The 18,593-nt window shown below is 56.1% G+C and overlaps 1 protein-coding gene across 3 annotated transcripts; it reads right to left on the bottom strand.

Moving 5' to 3' along the window:
- Positions 1 to 3,626: 3,626 nt before the first annotated feature.
- RHOD (ras homolog family member D) lies at positions 3,627 to 18,483 on the bottom strand. 3 transcript variants are annotated; one of them, XM_081061839.1, is made up of 6 exons: positions 13,670 to 18,483; positions 12,874 to 13,440; positions 8,204 to 8,291; positions 7,062 to 7,171; positions 4,815 to 4,949; positions 3,627 to 4,239 (listed from the first exon to the last, which is right to left on the bottom strand). In XM_081061839.1, the coding sequence occupies exons 2-6, from the start codon at positions 13,003 to 13,005 to the stop codon at positions 4,072 to 4,074; spliced, it is 633 nt and encodes a 210-aa protein (XP_080917965.1). In that variant the 5' UTR covers positions 13,006 to 13,440; positions 13,670 to 18,483; the 3' UTR covers positions 3,627 to 4,071. The 3 variants fall into 3 exon arrangements, with proteins under 3 accessions (XP_080917965.1, XP_080917967.1, XP_080917966.1); XM_081061841.1 differs by having other exon boundaries at positions 3,738 to 4,152; positions 4,840 to 4,949; XM_081061840.1 differs by having other exon boundaries at positions 3,738 to 4,239; positions 4,840 to 4,949.
- Between the last annotated feature and the right edge of the window lie 110 nt (positions 18,484 to 18,593).

Here is an 18,593-nt window from a genome sequence, read left to right on the forward strand (position 1 = left end):
ACTCTTTACCTGGCCATTTCTTTCTTTCTTTCTTTCTTTTTTTTTTGGTGGGGGAGGAGTCGTGGTAGGAAAGTGAAAAGTGGAGAACCAAGGGTGTCTGAAGTGGCATTGCTGGGCTAGAAGGAAGCTCTGAAGGGTGTCACCTTTTGGCTACATGACTTTGCTTTATCACATGACTCAGCTCCTTCGGCTGTTAAAAGTACAAGAGTACAGGGAGAAGAGAGTTGGAAACTCAGCTGACCTTTCCCAGCAGCCTTCCGCCCCGCCCCCATCATTGCGTCTGGGTCTCCATGGAGGCTAGTTATCCAGCAGGAAGGACCCCAGCGTCCTCCAGAGACTTCTCTCCTTCCCTTCCCTCCTCTTCCTGCCAGCCCCCCCAAGATAGTTCTGGCACATGGTGCATGCTCCCAGGTGCTGGCTCACAGCATCTTACATCCTAGGAGCTCTCCCTTGGAGTTTCTTGACGTTCTTTGAGAATTTTGATCATCTCCCCAGCTATGTTACAAATTCTGGAGTGGATTTGGGGAAAGCGGGGGCAGGGACTGAGGAAGACTCCTCAGGTGTAGCATAAAGGAAAAAGTGAGCCTGGGTTACGAGCCCCACGTGGGAAGAGTTTTGCTGCGAGGTCTTGTTTGATCTCACTCCAGCCAACGCACTTGACCATAATTTTCCCAGGTGGTAATTGCAGGGCTAGGATTCAAACCCTAGATTCTGACCTAGCACCATAACAAACTGGGGACAGCATGCCCAGACTGGCCTGAATGGTCAAGTCACTTGGCCACTCTGAGCTTGTTGGGGTGGGCACCGCTCAGTGGGTGGCCGTTGGTGAAAGCGGTGGATCACCTCGACAGGGCCCCAGGCTCGAGTGATGGGCAGATTTCCAAGCCTGGTCTCCCTGCGTCACCCCCATGCAGGGGTGAGGCTCCTCTCCTTGGGCCCTGCTGCCCTCTGCTGGTCAAGGTCCAGGCGCTCGGCCAGCGCCCAGGGGAGGTCAGGAGCTGGAGCTGGGAGTCCTGACTTGTTCCGTGTCCAAGTGCCCAGCTCTTGCTCTGCCACTCACTGCTTTTGGTCTCGCTCTCGCTTTCTCAAACTGTTTCCTCATCTGTAAAGCGGGGATTTGTGAGGATTGAATGAGGTAGGATGTACAGAATGTCACAGACAGGCCTCTGTGATGCTCTCCTGGCGGGCAGACAGGAGCAGGGGTCCTAGAATAACCCAGTTTCAGATGCATGGGTGAGGTGGGCGAGCTCGGAGTCAGCTGTGTCATTCAGTGGGAAGCACCTCTCTGGTCCTCCCCTCCCCAGCTCCCCTCCTGTTTATCTAATGGCAGGAATGGATACTGGACACTCCCCTCCCCAACTGGTTGTGTGGACACTGGAGCTCCCACGGAGGATGGAGGATGGAGATTTGGAAGGCAAAGACCACATCGTACTCACGATCCCCCCGCCCCCCGCCGCCCTGCACTCAGCACTGGACGAGGCTTGATGTCTCCACTGCAAACAAGCCCTGCAGGAATTCCAGCCCCATCCTCCTGGCTCCCCTTGCACGGTCCAGCCAGCCTTACACAGAGTCAGCTGCCTTATACTCCTCGTCCATTCTGAGACTTCCCATCTTTGTCACCGGGAAGGTCTGCACTCCCTCCCTCCTCTTCCCAGGGCATGGTGACTCAGGGAAGAGAGAACCAACATCCATCAAACATGTCCATGCTTGCTCCTGCTTTGCAGATCCTTCAACAACCTTGCAGGGTAAACAGTGACCCTCATTTCATAGTTAGTAACTCTAGTTATTCACTGACTGAATAAGCACTAGTTGTATGAGTTCTTTCAATCATCCCAGCACTTCAGGAGGTAGGTTCTACTCGTACCCTCATTTTCCAGATAAAGAAAAGGACACAAAGTAAGCCCTAGGGACTCGTCCAAAGTCACAGAGCTGGTAAATTGCAGAACCAGGATTTGAACCCAGGAAAATCCCCTACTTTCCACAATCCATCCTTAACCAGAAGCATTTAGCTTGGAGGTCAAGCCCTGGAACGTAGGGAGGGTGGTCAGCTAGTCCATTTCTCCTCAGCCTGGTCACAGGCTTTGTTGATTCCCTAGCCAGTGGCTTTGGGATGACTTCCCAGGGGTCATGAGTTCTCATCCTCCAAAGGAAGAGCCCCCAGGAGCAGAAGGAGGCCAGCGAGAGCCAAGAGGGAGACCTAAAGTGGGGTGTCTGCCAGATGTGGGGCCCACGGTGCTATGCAGGCAGAGGGGAGAGGAGAGTTCCATGACTCACAGATGCCAGGGAGTGGCCTGTCCTGGAGGAAATGACTTGGGGTCCCCACCTCCACCCGTTGCCTTCCCAGCAGACAACCCCGAGGCCAGGCGGAGGCGGTGTGGAGAAATGAAGACACTGTGGTTTGTGGTTGTTGGCCCGACTGGCCTCTGGCCTGCGCCCTCCCCGGCTCCCACTTGTCTGGCTGAGCCACTCTGCCAGGCGGGGTTGTGAGGAATTGAAAGAGGGGTTTGGTGGGCAGGAGAATAACAACCATCCATAATAACAAGCCTCCCTGGCTGCTTCGTGGGCGTCTCCAAGTGCTACTCACTGTGCCCTCCTGTGACACCTGAAATGGCTGCATGTGGCCGCTGGGAAGGATCCGGCCTATAGCTGGAAATAGGCCACCTAACATTCCCTCCTCTCCCAGGGCGGCTGTCTCAGTGTGTGGAAGGGGCTCACCTTCTCCGCCTTTCTCACGCAGGGGAGAGGCAGGCATTCTTCCCTCACTCTGTGTCCCCACCCTTCCCACAGTACACCCTTGCTGTGGCATAGGCTACCCAGCCCAGAAGTCACATGGCCTTCACTTGTGGTGGCTTGTTTCTTGTTTCTAGACGTCTGCAGCTGCCCAACTGGTCTACGGCTCTCACCTCCACCCTCCCAGTCACCTAGTCCCGCCACCAGACCTGTCATATTAAGGAGTCCAACCTAGCCTTTCTCACAGCATGGAAAGAAAGCCCAGTTCCTTAGCCAAGGGGCCCTGGCAAAGACAATGGATGTTTTGGTGTGTATGCAGTGAGGTGGGAATGAGGAAGCCAGCAGATTCATAGACTTCCTGGAGGTGGTGTCTTGAGCTGGCCCCTGAAGGATTTGGGGGTGGAGGAGCCTTGGACAGGCAGTGATTGGGAGGAAGGGTGTGCTGAGATGGGGGAACAGCCTCAGAAAAGTTCGGAGGCTGGTAGGGGTCATTAGCGCTCCCAGGGTATCAGGTGTCGGGTGTCCAGGCCGAGAGCCTGGAGACTGGGAGACTTTTGTGGCAATCTAGGCAGGAGCGGAGGAGGGCCTGAAGTAGAGCACTGGTTCAAAGCAGCCATCCATTTGTCATACCACCATTCTTTAGTGCCTCCTGTGTGCTAGGCACAGGGGATTCGGACTCACCCAGTCTGTGCTCTAAGGGAGCTGGCCATCCCATGGAGAGACAGACAGGACCATGTCAAATGTGACCAGCTCTCAAAGAAAGGAAAGGAGAGCAGCTGAGCGTGGGTCAAGGGCAGGGCTTGGATCCAGTCCCACTCCAGCACCTACATGGGGTGGGCTCTTAACTACCATGGAACATGTGTGTAAAGGCATTTCAAAACAAGAGTGACACAACTAACAGGTGACATCATTTTAGTTGTTACAGTTACCACTGGGAAGGGCCGGGGAAACAGGGGTTGTGGGGTGAGTGGAGGGGGCCTGAAGATGCAGCCCCAGGAATAGCTACGAGGTGGCACCAGGCTGCACGTCTGCTGCAGGAGGTGCCGGCCCAGGGCTGGGACCTGGCAGTGGTAGTGATTCTAGGGGACTTCAGGACTAGCCCTCCTCAGGGCTGGTGGGCGCGGGAACCCCCTGCCTCAGGCCTCAGAGGGGTTTCACTTCAGTCCAGGGATCCCAGCCCCAGGGTCAGGGGCCCAGCCTCGGTGGTGCCCATCTGTCTGAGGGTCAGTTCGGCGGTCACAGTCTGGGGACTGGGTCCAGCCCAGCCAACTAGGCAGAAGGTCAGCACCCAGCTCCTTCCGGTTCTGCTGGGGCTGTCGGGGCAGGGAGGGCCCCAAGCTGTCAGGTCACCACGCAAAAGCTCCGGGTAATCCGCCTCCAGAAGTTGCGACTGCGGCTGCTGAGGGCCACCTCGGCGGCCTCCTGGAAGACGGCATGGACGTTTTCATGGAGAAGAGCTGAGCACTCGAGGTAGGCCACGGCGCCCACAGACCTCGCCATCTCCTGGCCCTAACAGGGAGAATGGATGGGGCAGCTGTGAGGTGGGGGCCGCTGGGCGCCTCACTCCAGCCTTCCCACAGCCCTCTTGACCATCCTAGGGAGTCTCTAGGACAAAAGTGGAAGGTACGTTTTTTTCCTAGGGCACACACATACCCTCCCCTTAGCTTGACCAAGTGCTCTCATGGCTTCATTGGATTTCCCGCCTCGGTCTGGGCTGGGTCTTTTTGCCTCTCAAGGTACCAACTAATCAAGTTCCCAGGTGTGTAATAGAGAGAGGCCTGCAGACTGAAGAGCTGAGGGTCCTCTCTGGGCCTCAGGTTCCCCATCTGTGAAGTGGGTGGGTAGGACTACCTGATGTGCATACTACTTGCTCTCCCTCCTACAGGTAGAACCTTCTAGAGTATTCCAGGTGCCACTGCCAAGCATCAGCCATTCCTCACCCATGACTGCCTCTAAAATGACCCCTACCCTGCCCCACACCCCAAGTGTGCTGGACTCTTGGCACTGCTGAGAGGCTGGGCCAGGTCAGCATATCCCAGAGGTTCCCTCTCCCAATACCCCTGCCTCTGGGCTGGGTTTCCTACCCTGTGGTAAGTCACGGGCTCCAACCTATTTTTCCGCAGTTTCTTCACCAGCGACCTGTCCTTGCGCAGGTCAGTCTTGCAGCCCACAACGATGATGGGCACCTCCTTGCAGAAGTGACTCACCTCTGGGTACCACTGTGGGGAGGGAGGTGGCAAGGGTGTTAGCCATCGGGAGTGCTGTCCCTCTGGGCAGATGGGAGAATGAGCTGCTCTCCTGCACCCCCAGGTTACCTCCTATGCGTTCAGGGAGACCTACTCTGTGCCAGGCTCTAAGACTTTACACCTGTGAACGAATTAACCCCCAGGTCCCTATGAAGCAGGTTCTAGCATCAGTCCCATTGTACACATGTGGTAACTGAGGCTCAGAGAGGCTACATAACTTGGCCTTGGTCACACAACTGGCAGTGGCAGGATTTGAGTCCAGGGACCTGCTCGCACCCGCTCTAGAAACCTGACTCTGCAAGGTAAGTGTTCTCATGACTGCCGCCCCGACTAGGTGAAATATATCAGCAAATAAGTGATCCTTTAAAGATAAAGCATCTCACAACACAGTTGCAGCAGCTGTTTGCCTTTGGGAGGGTGCACTCCCATCCTGGGTCAGCTGTTCTTTGGAATGTGAGGCTCCAGGCCTAGCTATGTCAGCCTAGACTACAACCCGGGAGCCTGGAATCCAGAAACAGGGGTTTTATATGTCCAGGAGCAAATGCCCGCTCAGTTTGTCTGTTCTGAAAAAATTGGCATCAAACCAGCTAGCTCCTGGAGCCAGATGGGGCCCATGTGGGGTCCTGGGCAGACTGCCCACACTCCCAGCCCTCACAAAACTGCCCTCGGAAAGGGTGTCCTCCATGACTCCATCTTGCTAAATCCAAAGTAAGTCCTCAGCCCTCACCCTCCCTGAGCCCTGACACTGGGGACTGCGCCCTCCTCAGAGACCTGGTCTGCACTTTACCCCAGGACCCCTCTCTCTTCTTGGATCTTTTTGGATCTTCCCAGCCCCCGGCTTAAGCCATGGGCTCAGCTCTCTTCTAGCTGCTCTTGCCCTCCAGATGATCCCAGGTGACCACTCCTAGCCCATGGCTCTTCCCCACCGGCAGCTCCTAAATGGATCTAGCTAACCTGATTTGGCCTGGCCCTCTCCAGGGAACTGCAGACTCAGACTTCCACCTGACTATCTGCCACCTCACTGGGATGTCCAGCAGGGCCCCCATCTCTCACCTCCTCACCCCCAGCTTGCTCCTTGGGACATGGCAAGTCCACCTTCCGGTTGCTTTGACCAAAACGTCTCTCTCCCACCCGCGTCCAAACCGTCTGCAAATCCTGATGGCTTCGCCTTCCAGATTCAGTACCCACCCACCTCGCACCACCCCTTCTGCTAGCAACCTGGTCCTAGCCACCACCATCTCGTCCGGCCCCCGGAGCCTGGCACAGCGTCTGGTACATAGAGGTGCTCAATCAACACTTCTGAATGGTTGTGTGGAGCAGGCTGCCTGGGGTCAAATCCCCAGTTCTCACTTTAGTAGCTGTGTATCATGGAGCAAGTGACCCAATCTGGAGATAGTGATAGTATCTGCTCCCCAACCTTGTAAGGGGGTCAGAAAGGTTAATACACATGTAAGTGCCTGGAACAGTGCCTGGCACACAGCAAGTTCTAATGCCATCATCGTTGTGTTATTATTACTAATGCTGTCACTGGCTGTGCTGTGAGGAGCTCTGGAGCAGTTTGGGTGGTAATATGTCATGGGTGAAGCAGAGGAACTCAAGGGACCACATGCCTGACACCTGTGAGCAGCTTCTGGAACCCCTGACATAACTGGTAGGCATCCTGGGAGGCTACTGAGAGGCAGTGGTCACACAGATGGAGGCTGAGAGCTGCTGAAGCCTGACAGTTTATGTGTCTTTGAGCAGGCCCAGGCGGGGGAGATTCAGGGGTCTCTGGGTCACGCAGCATTCTCAGGCAGGGGCACAGTAGAAAGAGCCACAGCAGTCTGAGTCTGCAGTAGAGGGCAGGCAAGGAGCGCTGGACTGGGAGTCAGAGGCCAGAGCCTGCCACCAAATCCCCGTGGGACTCCCAGCTAGTCACTGACCTCCTCTCGGCCTCAGTTTCCCCGTATGTATGTCAAAGGCACTGGCCTTGATATTATCCAGGGCCTGCTGAACTCTGACAGTCCGCTGCGTCAAGAGTGCGTGTGGATGAAGCAGTGTGGCCTGGCTATGGGGGCTGTGACTCCTGGCCCCCCCAGTACTTACCCGGTTAAAGATGTTGTCAAAGCTGTGTGGGCTGGTGACGTCGAAGCAGAGGAGCAGGACGCTGGCGTCAGGGTAGAACAGGGGCCGCAGGCGGTCATAGTCGACTTGTCCTGGTAAGCAGGGGAGGTCACTCCCTCTGATCTCCTGCCCACTGCTGGTTCCTCCCCAACATTCCTACCAGACCATGCACACGCATATACCCTGTTTCCCCAAAAATAAGACCTAGCCAGACAATCAGCTCTAATACACCTTTAGAGCAAAAATTAATAGTAAAATAAGTAAAACATAGTAAAATAAGACCGGGTCTTACATTAATTTTTGCTCCAAGAGACACATTAGAATTGATTGGCCGGCTAGGTCTTATTTTCGGGAAACACAGTGTGGGTGTGTGTGTGTGTGTGTGTGTGTGTGTGTGTGTGTATCAGAGTCTCGTCCTGTGCCTCAGGGTCCCAATTTCGCACTTACGTGGCCACTCAGGTGGCCGTTCCTCATGAAGGTCCCCCTCTGGACAGTGTTCTCTGGCCTGCCCACAGGATATGCCAGCCCTGGCCTGGATGAGACCACCTGCTGGGAGAGCGCTGTTCTGGAAGGGGGAGCAAGGCAGAGGCCCAGTCTAGAGGGATGGAGGCCATCACTCAGAAGCTTGCTTTGCCCTGGGCTGAGGCGGTGAGGAGAAAGAGGCAGGTGGCACCACAGCAAAAACATCTTTGCCCATCTAAGGTAAGGGGGCTGCTGGGACTGTCTGAAGTTAGCTTTAAGCTCTGGAATAAATTTGACTGAAACCTCATGTAGACAAGGTCAGAAGGCTGGAGGGCAGAGGTCAAAGTCCGCAGATCTTATAGAAGCTGAAGCCAGGGTGGAATGCTGAGGAGGCCAGGAACAGTCCACTCCTTGAGAACAAAGAGCTCTGGACTCCCCCTTGTCTGGGGGACACAGTGGGCTGTCCTGGGGTAGAGGAGGCAGCAGACTCAGGTGCAGAAGCAAGGAGGGTCCAGGTTCCTGGGGCCCCTAATCCTGGTCCACACCTGTCCCTTGGAGATTGGCTGGCCTTCCCGGTTCAGAAGGAAGGGAGTGGGGTTTGGCTTGGGGCATCTGGGGCTCCTCTTTCCATCCTGCCCCTCCCCCCAGCCTTGCACACCCACCTGCTGTGTCCCAGATTTGGAGGTGCACCGGTTTGCCCTTTATTTGCAGATTAACGGTGAGCCGCTCAAACACTGTGGGGGTGTAGCTCTGAGGAAGAAGGGGGCAAATAGAGGCTGTGAGAACAACTGAAGGGGGCAGGTCCCACTGCCCAGGCCAGAGCCCAGGAATGCCCGTGGCACTGCCCTCTTTGGGAGTCTGCAGAGTGCAGTAGTTCTTGGAAGTGGTCGGCTGGCTGGTGGCGTTGAGATCTAGAGCCACCACTTCCTAGCTGTGTGCCTGGCAAGGCACCGACCTCCCTGGCCGTCTTCTCAGCGGTTGTAACGTGGGAAAATTAAAAGTACCCACCGCAGTGCGTTGCTGAGATGCCCCCACACAGAGCACTTAGCACAGGGCCTGGCACAAAATAAACACTCCACACATGACAGCTACTGTTATTTTTATCTTTGTCTGTCCCATTTCTGAGCCTTCCTTCATGCTGTCCCCTCCTCCTGGAATGACACTAACCTACACTTGTTCGTTCATTCATTCATTCATTCATTCATCATTCATTCATTCATTCATTCATTCATTCATTCATTCGCACTTTCTCCAGGCCAGTTCTGGACACTGGGAGCAAGTAATAAACAAGACTCAGTGCCTGCCCCAAGGAGCACGTTGCTTTTTGGGGTCCCTCCTTTGCCTCTCAACCTCTCACAAGCCAACCAAGACCCCTGCCCAGTGCCACCTCCCCCAGGATGCCTTTTTGGATCCCTCCACAGCTCGTACTCCATCTCTGCCTCTCTTACTTGCCCTGTCGGGACTCAGGAGGAGGTCACCTGGGCCAGAGGCTCCCAGGCTTGCTCTGCCGGAGTTTGCTTCCTCTCAATAAAGTCTGGGTAAATAGAAACAGGATGGCTTTTGTACATAAATGCAAGAATGTAGCGGGGAGCTTTTACAGATCAGGTCTGAGCAACAGGTGAGGTTTTCAAAACTCCCGCTTCACTTTCCCTCTGCCCCGAGGGGCGCCCTGGACCACTGCAGCTTGTGTCCCCAGGCCTTACTCACTTGCTCAGGGCTGGTCTGTGGGGCCACAGCCCAGGAGACCCTGTCCTCCACCCATTTCCCATGCCAGGTAGAGCCCCCACCAGCCAATGAGTGACTGGCCGAGTCAGGCCCCGGCTCTGGCAGGGCAGCCCTCTAGTGGTGGCTTGGTGCAGTCCTCCAGGCACTTGCACCTGGTAAGTGGGTGGCCATGCTAAGAGCTCCGCAGGCATCAGTGCCCTCCAGTGACAGACTGGGAAGGGGGCACCAGCTGGAGGGATGGAAGTGGCTGTGTGGACACTTCCACACAGTGTCCACTGTGTGTGGGGGGGGCAAAGGGTCCCATAGTAGGCAGCGGGGCCAGATGGAGACTTTGAGGATGGTCCTGATGTAGGGGTTCCACCTACCCTGGACTCTTTCACCTGTCCCCGCTCTACTAATAGGAACAGAAAAGCCTCCACCCACCACCCCATGTCCCTCTGCCTGACCAGGGCTCCTGCCCTCAGGCCCATTGCCTGGCAGGGGACCGTGTGACATGGTGGCTAGGAGCCCTGCTTTGGAAGGGGGGGAGGACCAGCTCCCTGGACCAGCTCTGGCATTAATCAGCTGTGTGACCTTGGGCCAGTTCTCTCACTGGTAAAAGGAGAAAAGTGTCACCTCACAATGTGATAGGGAAGACGGGTGAGGTCAAGTATCCCTGCCCACCGTTTAGAAAGCTAGTGGCCAGGGACAGTGTCCACACAGCCACTTCCATCCCTCCAGCTGGTGCCCCCTTCCCAGTCTGTCACTGGAGGGCACTGATGCCTGCGGAGCTCTTAGCATGGCCACCCACTTACCAGTAGAGGGGTCCTGCGCAGGACTCCCGAGATGAGGTGCAGGGCAGCCTGCCACCAAGCTCTTGGGAGACACATGTCACTACTTTTCAAATGCCTGTGGAGATGACACTGTCACCCACATTCTCCATGGCCCTTTACCTGCACCATCTCTGATCCCTGCAACCTTTGAAAGTCGGTACTAACCCAATTTCCTGATGAGGACACTGAGGCCCAGAGAGAGGAAGTGACTTGTCCAAGGTAACGGACAGCTGGCTAAAGACGAAGACAGGTCTTTCTGGTTCCAGAGGCCAGGTTCTGTCTCCAGACACTTGCCTCTCGTGAGGTCACCAACTCTAGCCACTGGTGGGAGTGACCAGGAAATTCCCCCCCGCATCCCCCCCATTTCAGGGTGTGGGGTTGGGCTGCTCCTCTGGTTTGTAATTGTCACAACCCTACTCTGGAATGTTATCCTGGAGACTCTATCCGTCTACACCTTCTGTTGTGTTCTTTGAACCCCTAGTCATGGTCACTCTCTGCCCATAGAGCCAAGAAGTCCTTAACCTTATCTGTTGAGCTGCTCTCAGCCAGAAAGGCACGGCTGAGCCTGGGCTGGACCAGGGTAGAAATGACTCAGGCTTGGGCTTGCCCTCACGGGGCTCGCAGACAGACAGTTGGATCATTCCAAGATGGGGGACGTAGCTCAAGAGAGGAGAGCAGGGCTTCCCTGGGCAGCACACCCATGAGAGTCCCTGTGTGGACCGGGAAGACTCAGCTGGTTCTGAAAGGCTGGGCTGGCGCTCCCTGTCCACTCCCGCCTCCCCTGCTGTGGGGCCCCTAGGCTTTGGCCCTGTGGGAATGGTTGCTGCCCCAAATGTCAACCAGGAGTCCCCCTGCCTCAGGAGCTCTTTCTACTCTGCTCCCCCTGCCCCGAACCTGAAGTTGGGCCAAAGCCAAAGGTTGTTGAGGCCCCTGAAAATCCCAGCCTGTTCTCTGCTCTTTGCTGTAGGCAGAAGCCCTGGGAGATGGGGCCCCAAGTCTCCTGGCTCCTGGCTCCCTGGGCTTGGTGAGCTGCCAGGAGGGGAGTCCAGGGACAGGAGCAGGAGAAGGCTGGGTCCCGCAGGCCGAGCACTGGGGGCTTTGGAAGGTGTCTTGTCAGGAGTGGGAACACCTGGGTTCTAGACCAGCGCTGCCACTACTGGGCCCTGTGCCCCAACAGGAGACTCTGTCTCTCGCCTTGGTTATCCTATCTGTGAAATGAAGGCCTTTTCAGCTCTAGGACCTTGTATTTCTTTTAAACGAAGAGACCTCTCTTGTGCCTGGAGGCAGAGGGGTGCCTGGGAATTCAGGATCCCCAGATAGGGAGGAGCCCAGACAAAGCTGGGCCCATCTTCTTGGTGACAAGCATGCTCTCCCTTCCCCTGGCCAGCTCGTGTGTCCCAACACCCACATTTCGTCAACTGCATGGCAATGCCCACTTCTACACTGTCACCTCTCCGAAACCAGGGTCTCACCATCAAGGCTATCTCAGAGCCCAGGACACTGGTGGTGAGGCACCACCCCTCCCAGCCCCTCTGCTGGGCCCCACTGGCCTGACCCCTCCGTGGTGCTCTTCCCAGTGTTTCATAATTGTTGGGTTCCCAAGGGCAGCATCTGGGGGCCTGGAAACACATCCCCCACCACTTAAAAAAAATGTGACTGGCCAAAGGAGATGACATCAGCTCCACAAACCACAAAAGACTCAGCTCAACGCTGTCACAGGGGAAAGAAAGTTCCGAGACTGTTACGAGGGTTGGCCTCTCCTGCCTCCCCCATCAAACTCCCCAGCGCCTGCACAACCCCAGGCGTTTGCAGGATACTGGCACAGGCAAGAGGGAGAAGTGCTGGAAGCAAATCCATGGTCTCCCAGGAGAACTAGGCTGAGAGGTGGCATGGGGTGGGTGGGTCCAGCCCATTCTGGTGCCTGGTGAGTCCGCCTGAACAGTCAGGAAACATGCTAGTGAAGGACCGGTGGTCAACATGCCCTGAGCACCAAGGATGTGCCAGGTACCACGCGGGGTCATCTGTCAGCCTGACTTTAATTCTCACCAGCACCCTGGCTCTCTAGACCCCAAAAGGTGTCAGGAAATGGAGGCTCAGAGAGGCTAAGCAAGTTCCTGAGGGCCACACAGTTTGTTAGAGCACTGCCAAGGAACCAATCAGCTGTCTGACTTGAGTCTGTTTCCCTTACCCGCCAAGGCAGAGCCCATGGGATGTCCGTGTCAGGGGCAAATCTGGGGGAGAAGAAATGATGTTTCTTTCCCAAGTGAGTCCTTCCTCTTACAGGTTCCGAGCTGAGCCCCTGACCTGTATTAACTCACTCTTCACCGCAACACTGGGAAGTGGGCACCATCATTATTCCTATTATGCAGCCAAGGACACAGGCACAGAGAGGGTAGGAGACTTGCCCAAGGGCACACAGCTGTTAAGTGGCAAAGCCATGACTTGAACCCAGGCAGTTTCCAAAATTGTCAGTCCCTTTTAGCCATGCTGTGCCACCAAGTGTTCCCTTAGGATCTGCCACTTCCCAGGTTGCCAAAGTCAGTCCCTGTGACACCTCTCCCAGGTAGGTGCCTTTCTCCAAGATGATATCATTGAGGCCCTCACCCCCGATGGCAGAGCGAGAACTGCCACTGACCCCACACTCTGCTGGGAGACGTCTCGGGAGGCCAGCGTGGGCACACATCCTGGGCAGCTCCGGCACAGACGGGGCACACCGGGCGCCAGGGCGTAACCGTGACCAGGAGGGGATGCGTGCACAGCAGTGGGCGCCGTGCCCGGAGGGCTCCGGCACTCACCTCGGGGAAGGCCCCTTCGGCGAAGACCATCAGCAACGACGTCTTCCCGCAGCCGCCGTCGCCCACCAGGACCACCTTGACGGACCGCACGCCCGGCGGCGCCTCCTCACCCGCAGCCTGGGCCGCCTTCATCGCGGGGCCGGCCGAGGGGCCGGGCGCGCAGCGGCGTCCACCCGGGCTGCCGCGAAGGCCGGGTGCAGGGCAGGCCCGGCGGGGCAGGAATGTGGAAGGGGCGGGGCGGCGGGAGGAAGTGCGAGCCGGGCTGGGGGCGGGCAGGGGGCGGGCGGGTGGCCGCCGAGCCCAGGTGAGAGGCCCGAGCCGGGAGCCCCGCGCGTGGGGCGGCAGAGACGTGGCGGCAGGGCTCGGGTCCTTCCCCTCCCGTCCTGTTCGGCTAGTACAGAAACATTTCTTGAGCACTTACTTTGTGTGTGCACTGAGACCACGGAAGGGGGGGCACCCAGACTCAGCCTCCGGTCCTCAGGAGGGCACTCTCGTCTGATGGGGAGGCGACAAGTAGCTGGACAGCGACAGTGCGAGTAGGGGTGTGGACAGGGAAAGAGGGGGCACCTGGAAGGAGGGAAGTGGGGGTCAGCCACGTTAGCCTACCGGCTTGCTGGGGACAGGGACTGGGTTCTGGGTGCCCAGTGGAGCAGGAGCTGGTGACTTTTTTGATAAAGAGGAGAGGGAGGAAAAGTGGGAGGTACCAAAGAAGGGAGCAAGTAAGGAGGGAAGGAAGAAAGGAAGAGAAAGAAAGAATATGCCTTTCCCCCAGGGCTCTGGAGACTGAGTACACCACCTTCCTCCCTCCAGGTGTTTCGGCCAGGTAGGAATGGGGTGACGTGGACATGCAATGCCAGGCCTGGTCTGCCTTCCCACAGCCAGCACCAGGAAGTTTCGCTGCAGGTGGGTGACCACCGGTCTCACTTCTGGCTGGGGCATGATCTGGGGAAAGCAATGAAACTTTCCATCGATAAAATGCTTAGATCAATGTTTGGTACATGGTTGATGCCGCGCATGAGTGATCCTTATGATTTAACCAACACTGATGGTCCCTCTGTGCCCAAGAGCCTGGGGGACCCTGAGCCCTTTAAGAAAAAGTCCCTACTTTGAGAAGCCCGTGCTTAGAATGGGAGACAGGCAGGGCATCAGCATAAGAGCTACACAGAGATGACACAGGAAGGCTGTAGGGAGGAGCGGCCCCTCACTCGGGTTTGGGGGGGCGGTGTCAGGAAACCCTTCTGAGAAGAGGGGCTAGTCTTGAAGAAAAAGTGAGACACAGCCGGGGAAGGGGAAAGGTGTTCCAAGCTGAGGGAACAGCACATTCAGGGTATGGAGACGAGAGGGGGGTGCTTTGGGGTGACAGTCCTTCCCCCATGACAGAGGGCAAAGTGGGTTGGGGAGCTAGTACGGGGGGGGGAGCTGAGGGTTAACAGGCCTGGATAATGGAGCACTTCAGATGCCAGGAATTAACACAGAATGAAGTGGAAACTCGCTGTCACCTGACCTCCCACCCCTGTTAGCAGCCAGAATTGAAATCTTTTAAAAATGAGCACGGGGGCCTCCCCCAATCCTGGACTGAGTGCTTTTGTTGAAGCTCAAAGAAAGGGACAGAAGTCTTTGGGTTTCACATCCCCCCACCCCCTTGCAGGTCATGATATCATCTGCATAGAGTTCAAAGCTGGGTACCTGAAAAAGCCCCCTCAGCCCCCTTTGAATTTCACTGTGGCCCAAAGAGGCAGCCAGGGCAGGAGTCACTGCCCCGACGCAGACACAGAGCTCAGTCCCCTGACTCCTCTCCTACGCTCACCCAGGACCCCAGTCATCAGGCTGAATGAAGACTCACCTGGTTGGAACGAACATCCCAGGACCTCCCCACCCTTCAGGTGCCCCTTGCTCCCCGAAACTGCCACAGGGCTGGGCAGTGACTTAGCACAGGACTGGGTGTGTAGCCGCTGAGCAGGGATCTCCGCCCCAAGGAGTGGTGGGGAGGGCCCCAGCCCCCGATGATCAGCTGTCAGACTCATCATCTTCTGTCCTCCCCACTGTGGCTGTCATCAGGCTTTGGTGGCAAGGCTGGGAGGCAGGTGGGGGTGGAGAGTCAGGCAGAGGCATTTGGCCTTGTTTGCTATGGCGATAATCATTCTAATGACACCATTCTAATGACACCCTTGATGTGTGTCATGCTTTACAGTTTCACTGAACATTTCGTAATAATAACAGTGTCCATTAATGGATCGCTAATCCTGTGCAGCAGGACCTACTGTGCAGCATCTCCTGTTCCCGAGTAGGTGGGGATTGTTAGTCCCATTTCACAGAGGAGAAGCCTGAGGCCCAAAGAGGTTAAGTTCTTGTCTAAGATCCACAGCTAGTAAGAGGCAGAATCCTAATTTGCACACAAGTCTGGTCACAAAGCCGGGCTCTCTCCTGACATCACACCTCATATACTTTAGTCCATTCAGACTTCAGAGCTACTGATGTTGAACCCCAGCCTCATACCTCTTGCAGAAGCATGAGTATAGATAGAGTTATAGAGCATAGATAGAGCATAGATTAAGGCCCGGAAAAAACCCGTCTTGGTTGGCAAGGAATCTACCCAAATCCCAGACATGGCTGGGCCCTGAATGGCACTGTTTTCCTGGTGTTTATTTTGGAGTGGGGAGGTGGCCCAGGTCACAGTCAGCCTGACTAGGATACTGTTTACTGTTATACTGTTTTCTGTGGCTACAGTTTGCCGCCAGCCTGTGGGTGACTCAGCCCTTTGAGATCCCACTGGTCCCAAGCCCAGAGTCCTTCAGAAACCCTGCACATCGCGTCACTACCCCAAAGACCCTAGAACAGCAGAGGTGACCAGGCTGGCCACCTGTGCCTCAGGATGTTATGTCCAATTGAATGCCTTGCTGGACAAGTGGGAAAGGAAGGAAAATGAGGGAGCAGGGAAAGAGGAGGGAAAGAAGGAAGGAAGATGGGCTGACTTAAAATAACAACAAACTGAAGAAATGAATAAAAGAATAAACCATTGCATGGATGAGTGAATACAGCCCGTGACCTGAGTGCGGGGTCAGCAGACAGGTGAGCACCCTCCAGACTCCATCTGCTCCAAGGCTCCCCAGCCCTGGGACCCTCTGCCCCATTTTCTGACACCCCACCCCCATCCTCCCTGAGGCCCGGAGTCCCCTGCTGTTCCAACCGAGTCTCCGCTGCCCCCGTGTGGCTGCTATGCTCCCTACACCAAGGGCAGCCCGCTCTGCTTGGGGTTCTGGCTCTGGGTGTGGGGTGTTTATGAATGGCTGAAGGAGAAGGAAAGTGGGTGCCAGGGGGTGGAACTTCAGAGTCTAGCCCTGCCCTTTGGATGCTTTGGCTGCGGACACAGGCCGTTTGCTCCTCGTGCCTCCCTACCCTCCCTCCTTCCCTTTCATCCCAATCTGTGGATCCCAAGAGCCGGAACTCCACCCAAAGCCTTGACCTCACAAATACTGAGCACCTACTGTGGGCCAGACTCTTGGCGTGTGTCATTTATTCCATCCTATGAAGTGTGTATAATTCTTACCCTCTTTGACAGTTGAGGAAACTGAGCCCCAAAGAGGACAGATAGTTTGCCCAAGATCCCACAGCTGATAAGTGGAAAAGCTGGGGTTCTAAGCCAGGCATTAGGGCTCTAGAACCCATATACCCAGAATCCCCAAAAGTAAGAAATGCGAGGGGCCTTTACAGCCCTTCTTGTCCAAATGCTCCTTCTTCAAATGGGGAAACAGAGGCTCTCGGGGGTGGGGGGGAACACTCGTCTCACAGCAAGTAAGCAGCAGGCCCAGGTCTATGGCAGGCAGAACCCAGAAGGGCCTCTTCTCAAGTTTCTTTCTGGTGGGCTCCCCAGACCAATTTGATTGGAGCCCAGGGCTGGGGAAGCAGGCCTCCTGCCCCTGTCTCCTCTCCCTGCCTCACCATCCTTGATCCTGCTGGGTGGGATGGGAAGATTGATTATGGGGCGGGAGTGGGTGGAGAGCGAGGGAACCCTGTGGCCCAGTCTCAGTGTTTATTTAGCTTGTTGGTTTGTTACTTCCGGTGTCTATAGGCATAGACAACCACAGGCAGAAAGAGGAAATGAAGTCTGGAGCTGCTGTCAAGTGTGGTTGATAAAGTAGCTGATTTGGCTCCTCCCATGTGCAGGCCTGGCCTGGCCAATGCCGCGGGCCAGACCAGCAACCTCCACGCCTGTCCTTTTGGGTGGGGCTCGGCCTGTCCCCGAAGGCTCCCAGACAGGGGGCCTGGGACCCTGGAAGCAGACCCATGGGCCTGGGGTTGGAGGAGGGGAGAAATGGGGGATGGGAAGGAAGGGGCAAAAGAGATGGGAGCAGCTCAATTTGGACCCTGCGGAATGAATCTAAAGCCTGAGGGACAGCTTGGACTGCCCCTCACTGACCTAAAACAGCCTTGTGTCCCCCACCCCCTTGTCATTTCCAAAGCTGCTTAGAGTGTTCCCCTTCCTGCCTCCCTTCTTCTCACGTGCTCCTGCCCAGGACCCCTCAGTGGCTCCCCATTGCGAGCTGGACGAGGACCTTCAGCCTCAGCCTGGACACAAAGCTGCCCCAGCTCAGCCCTATCCGGTCTCTCCACACTCAGCTGGCTGTGTGGCTCCTTAGACACACACAGCGCTTGTGCTGGCAGTTCCCCTGCTTGGAGGCCCCTCTCTCTCTTCCATGTGTACAGTCCACCCGCCCTGCAAAGCCAGAGCTCATGTTTCCATCTCCTCTGGGAAGCCCTCCCTGTCCACCTTTACAGGCTCCTGCAGTAGCCTGTCTCCCTGGTGTTGGAGGAGGGGGTTCCACAGAAGCAGTTCACAGTCAGGCTCCGGGGTGGCCAGGCCTCCTGGGGAATGCTGGGAATTCCCACTCAGATTCTCTTCTTCCCATGCTTACTCCAGGAGAGGGCAGGGGAAAACCAAAGCAGCTTGGGATCCAGAGGGCCTCCTCTGCTGCCCCTCAGCCCCACCCTTGAGGAATTGAGGGAGAGTTTGGCCTAGTGATTAAGAAGATGAGGGGGTAGCCGGTTAGCTCAATTGGTTAGAGCATGGTGCTAATAACAGCAAGGTTGCCGGTTTGATCCCTGCATGGGCCATTGTGAGCTGTGACCTCCTTAAAAAGGAAGAACATGAGCTCTGGAGCCAGCCTGCGCTTCAATCCTAACTCTAAGACTTTTCGGCTGATGTGATTTTGGACTAGTTACCTAACCATCCTGAGCTTTGGTTTCCATATCTGCAAAAAGGGGATGACAATAGTCCCTACCGTGAAGTGTTGCAGGGTTGCAGGCTGTGCACGAGCTCTCACGGACTCGTACAGACCTTCCCACCTCCAAGCCTTTCCCCTGGCTCCCTTCTGCCCATCCTCCCCCAACTTTGCTCTAACAAGGTTGAGAAATTGGCCAAGTTTTTGTCCACTCCTGCCCTTTACCGTATGCTGTTCCCTCTGCCAGGAATGCTTTTTGGGCCTTATCCATCTTTTGCAGCCTCATGCTTCTTGCCCTGAAGACTCAGCCACACCACTGGAAGCTGCGCTTGATATTCCCTACAGCCATCCGCTTCATCAGGCCTTGCTCAAGGCCCCTTCTCTGAGCTTCCCAAGCAGCCTGATGGCACAGGTCCTTGTCTCCCCAAGCAGACTGGGGCCTCCCTCTCCTCTGGGCATCCAGCTACAGGGGAAGGAGCACTCACAATCACCAGGGCTGAG

This window comes from Rhinolophus hipposideros (assembly GCF_964194185.1).
Source record: "Rhinolophus hipposideros genome assembly, chromosome: 10".
Taxonomy (NCBI): domain Eukaryota; kingdom Metazoa; phylum Chordata; class Mammalia; order Chiroptera; family Rhinolophidae; genus Rhinolophus; species Rhinolophus hipposideros.

Bases quoted from the DNA above. Each gene is read 5' to 3' on its own strand.
- RHOD (XM_081061839.1), bottom strand. From the start codon at position 13,005: ATGAAGGCGGCCCAGGCTGCGGGTGAGGAGGCGCCGCCGGGCGTGCGG. The intron at 4,950-7,061 runs GTAAGTACTGGG...CCCTCCCCACAG, and splicing joins TTGACAACATCTTTAACCGG to TGGTACCCAGAGGTGAGTCA. The intron at 4,240-4,814 runs GTAGGAAACCCA...TCTCCCTGTTAG, and splicing joins AGCCCGTGACTTACCACAGG to GGCCAGGAGATGGCGAGGTC.